Here is a 10,123-nt window from a genome sequence, read left to right as displayed (position 1 = left end):
ATTAGAATTTAAATAGAAAAATAAATGCAATTGCAATTAAAAACATTGTCCATTCCCTTTTGCAAAGCAAATTTGTTCAGTGCAACAAGACAGCTGGATCACCATTCAGCTGTTATGATGCTGGACAAGACAAGTTAAAAATACATACATACATACATACATACATACATACATAAATAAACAGAAAAATAAATAAAAATATATATCTCAAATAAGAATAATTTTAATAATATCAGGTGATTATGATCAATGCATTTAGTTGACTGATGTAAACTAGTACAGTCAACTACTGAAGAAAGTTTAACAAATATTAATGCAGTTATACACATTTTATTAACTTCAAAACAAGTAAAAAAAAAAAAAAAAAAAAAAAAAAAAAAAATATATATATATATATATATATATATATATATATATATATATATATATATATATATATTATGTGTGTATATATATATATATATATATATATATATATATATATATATATAATTTGTTTTGTTTTGTTTACTATTGGAACCTGTAAAAATATATATGTGTACAATATTCTATTCTATTCTATTCTATTCTATTCTATTCTATTCTATTCACAGCACTATGGATTAAAAAAGCATGATACAAGGGACAGGCCTATTTATATGATGAAAAACATACAATGAAGGGAAAGAAGAAAAATAATTGCAACCAAAAAAAATGGGCCATTTAAAACTCAGTCAATCAAACTAAACTAACTGGTTAGTTAATTAGTTAGATAGTTAGTCAGTCAGTCAGTCAGTCAGTCAGTCAATTGGTAAACTATCCAAATAAATAAATAAATCACTGCTTTTTATTGATCTTCTTGTTAAAATAGCCTATGTTGGCAGGATGATTCATTATTCATTACAAGAAGTAAAATGTTTTAACAGTTTTATGCAGTCAAAGTCTGTAGTGTTCTCTGTGATGATATTAAACAAGCCTCAACATTAAATTAAGTCCAAGCTGACAGCATTTCTTTTGTAGCTCTACGTATATTCCATCTGAAATAGTTTTATTTATCTGCACCTCTTTTTATCTGAACTCTTTAATTTTTTTTGTTTTAATATTCTTTTTAACCCATAACAATCCAAACATCCACCATCTACCAAAATCATCCACTGGCATAAACTGTTTAATCCCTGTTGATCCACTAATCCATTGGTGTAAAATACAGGTTTTCATCTTTTCATGGTCATCAGCTATAATAAATAAATAAATGCAACTGCAAAGACAAAAGTCATAAGGATTCAAACATCCAGGATTGACCAAAATCATCTACTGATGTAAATATTTAATAACTTCTCAACCACTAAGCCTATTATTAAGTATAAATAATTGGTGTAAAATGCAGTTTGTCATCTTTTCATGGTCATCAGATATGAGGCATTTGGATGTTCAGAGGTGTCGTAGTGAACATGAAAACACCGTCATCTTCTACAACACTGATTCACTAGTAAAACCCATGGAGTTGGATCAGTGACAGTGGATGGAGACACTCGTTTTATGTTCAGTTAATGATATTTTTGCTGAAAAAGTCAGTTTTCTCTGTTCTTGATATAATAACCCTCAACTTTAATCTGAGCTTTTAGGAACATCTACATGATCAGTAAATTAAATATAGGAAAATAACTGATTTTTACAGAAAAAAAAAGCAAAATAAAGAAGTTAATATTAAAATAAATAGTTGTAAATCACTTAAGAAATGTTGAATATAGAGGGAAAATCATTTGGGAGCTGCCACTAAAGTAGCACTGGGTCTTTATGGGTTAAGAGAAAAAAAATAAACAGCTTTTAAACAACCAGAGTCACTTCTTCTTCAGTTTTCTTTCTTTTTGATACAATAATCCTCAACTTTACTCTGAGCTTTTATGAACATCTACATGATCAGTAAACGAAATGTAGGAAAATACCCGATTTTCACAGGAAAAAAAAAAAAGCACAAAATACAGAAGATAATATTGCAAAATAAACTTGCCTTGTCTGCCTTATCCCCAACTGGTCTAATACTATTATTTGGACACACTGAGCTCAGATCTTGCCCGTTACACACTATAGTCCATATGTGTATGCCCAGTCTGTGGTGGTCCTCTAATCCTGTCTGTCAGTTGCTGTGTCCTGGCAGCAGGTGGAGTCATGGGTTCAGGAATGTTCGGTCCGTTGGTTCACTCGGTTCATGGTGCAAAAGTGGGACAGTTTCACTAATGCAAACCAAGTTGTTGCATGACCTTATAGGGTGTTTTTAAGTTCCCTGCCCAACAGCATTGACAGACACAGATAAATCTATAAATGATGTGTTTTTCTTTTAATTATCTTATTTTGAAGGCTGGACTGAAGGTGGGCGGGTGCGCACTTGGCAGCTACAGGCGTTTTCTCTGTTGACGCACATCTGGAGAGCGGGATGGATGCATTTGAAACGGGTTGCATCCTTCAGTGTGCGTAACGGTCTTTCACACTGAACGTTACTGGACTGTCTTCTCTTATTTTTGCTCCGTTGGAATTCCACTATTTTGCGCATATTCTAGTCGATCTGCGTCCCGTGGGTGCAAAAGTGACGCCACGTACAGCGGTTCCAAACAGCTGGATGAGAACTGGAAACATGTGCGCTCTAGGATGAAGCAGCAGCTGAATGGCTCTGTGCCGCATGTCCCCAAACATCCCAGGAACCAAACAAAGCAGTTAGTGCGCATCAGAGGCGTGTGCGCTCTGATGGGACACCACTAGGACCTCTCCTGGTGTTTCTTTCTTTTGGATCTTAAAAAAAAAAAAAACGTGTTGGATTTGATCAGAACAAACCAAAAAGGAATGAATCAGATGAAACTTTCCTCCGAGGAGCTGCGTTCTCTCCCACCGAGACCACCAAGTTTACCTGCAGATTCTCCAAAGAGACGCTTTGTGAAGCTGGGGAGGAAAACCAGTGATGGCTCTGAGAGGTGGGTTTACGCACATGTTTTACACTTTCATGGTAATACTTTTTTTTTTTTCTTTCTTGTAATTCACAGATAACCATTATGGCTTTCAATCTGCCCTACTATTTTACCAAACCTGGGTCATGTCTTATATCATTACGTGGTTTAACCCATAAAGACCCAGTGCTAATTTTGTGGTAGTTCCCAGATGAATTTTTCTCTCTATTTAACCATTTCTTAAGTGATTTATCACCATTTATTAGTATATGAACCTCTATATTTTGCAATTTTCACTATAAATCATATATTTCCTATATTTAATTTTCTGTGCTCTTAAAAACTCAGTGTAAATTCAAAGGTTAATACATCAAAACAGAGAAAACTGAAGAAAAAGTGACTTTTTCAGTAAAAAAGAACAAAACAAAACTGCACTGTAAAAAATGATTGTAAAATTAACACCAAAAAGTTGTAAAATTGCAACATAAAAAAACTAAGTGACAATACAATGCAAAGTTGTTTATTTGAAAAGATTTTTGTGTTAACGATTAAATCTAATATAGCTGTAGTTCTTACAGGAAGAGTATGTTGACAAAACCAGATTTGTATGTAGAAATGATGTATTTCTATTGTTTTTAGAAAATAAAACTGTAAATTGAAAAACGATGTGGTGCCATTTAAATTGCAAAGACCATAATGTTGAAATAACGGCCTATTTGCTCTTTTATTTTTATTTTTTTTTCAATAAAAAAGTTCTAAAAAAGTAAACATTTAACTATTTAAACTTGTAAATTAATGGGTTGGTACAGTTGGTAGAGCAGCTCATCCAATAACCAAAGGGTTGGTGGTTCGAATCCTGGCTCCGACTGTCCATATGTCAAAGTGTCCATGGAAGACACTGAACCCTAAATTGCTCCCAGTCAGACCTGGTGGCTTTGGAAAGTGCTTTGGACACCATGAAGGTGTAGAAAATGTGCTAAATAAGTGCAGTCCATTTAAATCCAATGTTAAATATACATGTTTAAAATGTTAAATCTACATGTTACTCCATAAATATGTTTACAGTTGGATGTGTTTTTTACAGTATTGTTCTGGTAACCACAGCTGCCAGTTTTTTTCTGCAAAAACAGCAGGATTTTTTTTTTTTACAATATGAACATAAAACAAGTGTCTCCATTCACTGTCATTCATCAAACTCCATGGGTTTACTGGTGAATCCATTTTGTAGAAGATGATGTTTCCACGTTCACTACGGAGCCTCTGAACGTCCAAATGGGTCATATCTGATGACCATGAAAAGATGACAAACTGCATTTTACACCATTTATTTATGTATTGACTGATTAGTGGATCAACAGGTTTTAAACAGTTTACATCAGTAGAGGCTTTTGATCACTAGTGGATGTTTGGGTCTTTATGGGTTAACTGGTTTGTGGTTACAAAATGCAGCTTTGGGATGAAGGGTAAAAGTGAAAAACCACAAATTCCTTAAAAGCCTTTACATTACCCTGCATCATGAAAACATACATGCTTTTGCACAAATGATCCTGTACTTATAGTTTCCTCATAGACTAACTCCACTGTCACTAATATTATTAATTGGAAACCTGAAAGCTAAGTGTTGGTGCAAATGCAGAGAACCTTTGCACTACAGTGATAAGAGGCTTACAGGCTCGATCAGACCTTCAGAACAACACTTCATTATTTCATTAATGTGCCGGAGCTGATGGAGACATGGTGAAGGAGACTGGACAGCTTTGTTTTGGGGACACATACACAGTAGGTTTACACTGCAATGTTGAATAGAACTGTGAGGAGTTGAACTGCAAATACCCTGTTATTCCTCCTAAAATGTATTTGTAACTGTCTAATAGTAGTGCTTTTGCTTGTTGATACATTCCATCCTGTTTCAACTGGTCATCCATTCAGTCAGGTGTTTTTTTAGTGAAACGAGGGGAAAAAATAACAGTGCCTGATCTGTAATGAATCCACAGGTTTTAAAAAGCTGTTAAAAGCTGTTATCTCAAGCATTACTTCCTTATGGTGTGTTAGGTGTTTGGACTTGGTGATAAAACAGTAATGACAAATGCACATCATATTTTATGTTAATTTGTTGAAACTTACAGAATTTCTCTTGTTTTTGGAGATCCTTTTACTTATTGTCAGTTAAAATACTGAAGAAACGATCAGATGTATTATTGTTTGATTTAACTTTACTCATGCATTTTTTTTTACATCAGTAAAATGGCTTTGAATGGTCTGCCTCTAGATTTTTGAAACATTCTACTGCTTTGCAAGTACTGTGTTCTATGTTGTGACCATAAAGAATGGTTTAAAACCACAAATAACCATCTGGTTTCTTAAACTTTCACTGAGGATCAAACTTTAACAATAAGGAACTATGATTTTATATCTACTGTGATAATTTAAGATACACTTCTTCTTCTTCTTCTTCTTCTTCTTCTTCTTCTCACCCAGCCCTATTTTAATTTACTTATTTCATGATTTAACAAGCATGACTTTCTCTTGTTGACAGGTTAATTTATCAAGTTAACCCTTTTTTGGCCAAGTGATTATTTTTGGTAATTTCCACAAACATTAAATATGGGGACAGTCCTGTGCCTCACTGAGGTGAAGAAGCATGTTGGTTTTTCTAACACTATACAGTGATTCAGAGAGATTTTATTGAATTTTTGAAGCTGTAAATAGTGAATATGAATGATTTTTTGTCAGTTTATGACATTATAACAGTTGATTTATTGTACGTATTTACTTTTAAACAAGTGCTGTTCGGATGTTTTATGGCAAGAGGACGACAACTGATGTCCAATAACACACTAAAGTTAAAATTTTTAATTTCGGAGTATTTCAATGAGTGCCCTATAAAGGGTTAAGTTAGGAAATTAGCTTTGTTTTCTCTATATAATTTTGAATCAAACAGCTGTCGTCGAAAAGTGAATTTTTCCTCTAATTTCTAATAAAGATAATCATAGTTGAGGACCGCCATGCCAGGATGCAAAGATGGCTTCTTTACAATTGCAGTAGCTCAACATGTCTGTTAGTGCTAATTCTATTTCTTTTGATTATTTTCACTGTTGTTTCTTCATTGAGTTGTACATCCGCTGTAGTTCTTGTATTATTGTCTCTCTCATAGGAATAGTCAGAGTTTAAGATGCAGACTCCCAGCGGCATCCATGTTGATCTACGGTTAAACGACTCTCTTTTCCATCTTCATTTGTCAGATCTGGGTCATCCACTGGCAGTTTGTTGACCAGCAGATCAGCTGAAGGCGTGGTCATCAGACAGCCCAGCAAGAGCCGCATCCGTCGCCATACCAACCGACTCTCGGGCGTCTTTCTCCGCGGTCCCTCTTCAAGTTCAGGCCCCATGGCCACAAGCCTCAGGTCTTCACTGTCCATCCAAACCAAGAAGGCGAGTTGTAAGTCTGACATGGACTCCACGTTTCTCATAGCTATTACATATTAGATTTCAGGATTTTCGTAGCAGGCCTGGTTCATCCTAATTTAAAATAAATGAAAAAAGACAAAATGTAATTGTGTTTAGTTTTTATTTGCTGTGGATATAAGTACTTTTTTCTGCTACCACACACATTCAGTGGAGGGAAAAGCAAGCCTACATAACTTATGCTTTATAAATATAAATTCTACCAAATATGTAATCCATTAAAATCAGGAATTGCTGCATAAAATGGTGATAAGAACATATGTGCTGTCTTTTTTTATGCTTTCACATTCTGCAAAGAGGTGCAACACAGGGAAAACTACATCAAAAAGTATGTAACACTTTCTAAAGAAAATCTGAGCCAAAGCATATACTCTCAAATACTCAAATTGCTTGATTTTAATGCAGTTTTTAATTGTTTGTATACAAATTGGAAATGGAAGAACCAGCCAAACAGATGTCTGATAGCTAACATCTACAGTTTTTTTTTTTTTTTTAATGAGCTCTAATTTATTGCTAACAATAAATTATGTGAAGATTTGCTTAGGTCATTATTAGTATTAATAAGGTTTAATTTACCCATAAAGACCCAAACAACCACCGGCAACCAAAATCATCTACCGATATAAGATATTTAATAACTTCTAATCCATTAATCCTATCAATTCATGTAAATAATTGGTGTAAAATACAGTTTATCATCTTTTCATGGTCATCAGATATGACACATTTGGACATTCAGAGGCTCCATAGTTGCCGTGGAAACACTATCATCTTCTACAACATTGATTCACCAGTAAAACCCATGGAGTTGGATCAATGACAGTGGATGGAAACACTGGGTTTATATACCGTTAATGAGACATTTTATTGAAAATGTCAGGTTATGGTTATTTTTTCTGTTTCTGATATTATGACAATTAACTTAAATCTTAGCTTTCATGAACATCTACATGATCAGTAAATTAAATATGAGAAAGTACCTGGAAGAAGTGCAAAATAAAGAGGATAATATTCTAATAAATGGTGATAAATCACTTAAAAAAAGTTAGATTGAGAGAAAAATTCATTGGGAAACTGCCACAAAAATAGTAATAGTCTTTATGGGTTAATAAAGGATTATAGTTTTTGAGCTAATGAACCGATAGAACCATTGGTTACTAATAAAGTCTTACTTGCTTCAGTGGTGTATGAGCATTGTGCTAATGAACCCCAATCAAAACCCTGTCTTTACATCTCTTGTTGCCATATAGTGACGTCAACAGATGCTCTGATTGTGGAGGATCCATCTGAGCTGTCCAATCAGATAACAGCTCCAGGCATCCTGAAGATTTTTGGGAGTGAAATCTGTGAAGGAGCTCATTATAAGAGTGTCCTGGCCACCACACACTCCAGTGCAAAAGAGCTAGTCAAAGAGGCCCTTGAACGGTAAGTCCATGTGTTATCTGTGCGTGAATCTGCAGGCCATATGTGTCTGCTTTGCAAATGTGTCCTTGTGTGGCTCCTCGGGGTAAGTAATATGCACTTCCATTACTCTAGAACACCTCTGGGCTACATCATATGTGTATAAAAACAGCCAGAATACGAACAACTCTGGCGTGAGATGAAAGCACAGCATGTCCATGTTGTTGTGATTGGTATATGTGAGATGAATAAAGTTGACTTGATCCGATTTTCTGTTTATTATGGTTGCAGTACAATGCACACAGTGTGTATATGCCAAACAGTTCATTTAGTGGTTCTGAAAAACTGTAGCACTAACCATAGACTTGTGTGAAAGACAGCCAGTGTCAGCCAGAACTCTGAGGCGGTGAATGTCTGTCAGTGTTTGCTTATGTTTCAGCCAAAAACATAATGGAGTGATTTAATACCAGTGGTATTTAGCTTGTAGGAGAAAGACTTTTCTGCCCTCAGTTGGAAATTTACAATGTAACACTGACGTTTAACGTTATCATTATCACACATGTTAGGTAATGCATTAGCAAATACATTAGTCACATGGCAATAACTCTTTTTACATTCAGTACTGTGTGATATCTTAATGGGGTATTTATGATAAGGATTTAATAATAATAATAGTAATAATAATGGGTTAGATTTCTATAGCACTTTTCTAGGCACCCAAAGCACTTTACATTATTGACCTGTTATTCATTCGCTCTCACATTCCCCCTCTGGTGGTGGTAAACTACATTTGTAGCCACAGCTGCCCTGGGGTTGGCTGACAGAAGCGTGGCTGCCAATTCATGCCTATGGCCCCTCTGACCACCACCAAACATTCACCAGTGTGACTGGCACTGGAGGCAAGGAGGGTGAAGTGTCTTGCCCAAAGACTGACTAGGACAGAGTGGGATTTGAACCTCCAACCCTTCGGTTTAGTTTGATTTGTTTAACGCGCAACAATTAGAGTGTGGCTTCACAATTTACTTTCAAGTCAATGCACAGAAATGAGGGTGGTATCAATCGTCATCATGTACTTCTTCTCATATAATATCCAGTATAGATAAGTGTTCATTTTCTTGACTTTTAGTGCAATAGACACGGCATTCAAGGGTCATTTACAGGGAATAGACAGGCAAACAACAGAAAACTAAGGCTCCAATGTTTAAGAGTTGCAAACTTAGATTCAATTTGTGTTGAATTGTAGTGGATTTTATATGGTGTTGATGTTAGCTAAGTCTTAACTTGATTGTAAGGTAATGGTTGTTATGTTTCCCATAAACAAGGTAAAGGACAGGGGTAGAATTAATGGAAAACAACAACAACAAAAGAAACTTCTAAATGGGTAAAAAATGGGTAAAAAAAAAAAAACAACCTCTCATCACCCACTACTTCTACCCAAAGTTTGATGTTGCTTGCTGCTAACGGATAGTCGAAATAATTTTCATGAACGTCTTAAATGAGATTTTACTGTAAAAATGGTTTTATCAAGTCTTATTCCTATAAATAATCAAAATGACCAAAGGAAAAGCAGTGATTGCACAAGTTTAAGAGCTAGCTAAGACGATCAATGAAATGTTACAGTCTACTAAATCTACAAATTTATAAAAATGCTGATTTATTTCAATCTTTATGCTCCCTATCAACCTGTTGTTTAAGAAATGAAGAAATAAAAAACTTGTTGCAGCTGAGACATAAATGACTGGAGTAATTATCCAATGGAAGGATGTGATGTATTGGCGTAGATAAATCCATGTGGAAACTCTGTTGGGCCAGGTTGGGTATTTCATAAACGTTCTATAGAATTTGCTCATAACAAGCTTGATTTGAAAGACAAAACTCTCAAATAAATACAGTAGATTAAAAACAGACACAAAAGAGTAGCCCTCACAGTACAGACAATTTGTGAATGAATAATGGATCCTCTGTACACGCTTTGAGTATGCGTTCATAGAAAAGCGCTATATAAATCTAATCAATTATTATTATTATTATTATTATTATTATTATTATTATTATTATTATTATTATTATTATTAGGGTTTGCTTTCAGCCATTGGGGTGGCTGTGGCTCAGTTGGTGGAGCGGGTTGTCCAATGATCAAAGGGTTAGCGATTCGAATCCTGCCTCCGACTGTCCATGTCAAAGTGTCCTTGGGTAAGACACTGGACCCAGTAGTGCCTTGCATGGGTGAATGAGTGAAGGCTTTGTAAAGCAGTTTGGGCACCATAAAAGTGTGGAAAAGTGCCATATAAGTACCAACCATTTAACATTAAATCTAACAGCATAACAAATCACAGCAG

General features: G+C 35.0%; 1 protein-coding gene across 3 annotated transcripts in view; it reads left to right on the top strand.

Moving 5' to 3' along the window:
- Positions 1 to 2,511: 2,511 nt before the first annotated feature.
- Positions 2,512 to 10,123, top strand: part of LOC115410001 (ras-associating and dilute domain-containing protein-like) — a 36,705-nt gene continuing 29,093 nt past the window's right edge. Inside the window, exons 1-3 of one of the 3 annotated variants that reach the window (XM_030121399.1) lie at positions 2,512 to 2,945; positions 6,161 to 6,357; positions 7,634 to 7,808. In XM_030121399.1, the coding sequence (XP_029977259.1) occupies positions 2,818 to 2,945; positions 6,161 to 6,357; positions 7,634 to 7,808 (500 nt within the window). In that variant the 5' untranslated portion in view covers positions 2,512 to 2,817. Of the gene's footprint in view, positions 2,946 to 4,640; positions 4,698 to 6,160; positions 6,358 to 7,633; positions 7,809 to 10,123 lie in introns of those variants that run through there. The other 2 variants (XM_030121398.1, XM_030121401.1) reach the window with 2 other exon arrangements.

The sequence above is a fragment of the Sphaeramia orbicularis genome, chromosome 19 (genome assembly GCF_902148855.1).
Source record: "Sphaeramia orbicularis chromosome 19, fSphaOr1.1, whole genome shotgun sequence".
NCBI lineage: Eukaryota > Metazoa > Chordata > Actinopteri > Kurtiformes > Apogonidae > Sphaeramia > Sphaeramia orbicularis.
The sequence above is the reverse complement of the archived record's forward strand: the minus strand, read 5'-3'. Positions and strand labels throughout refer to the sequence as shown.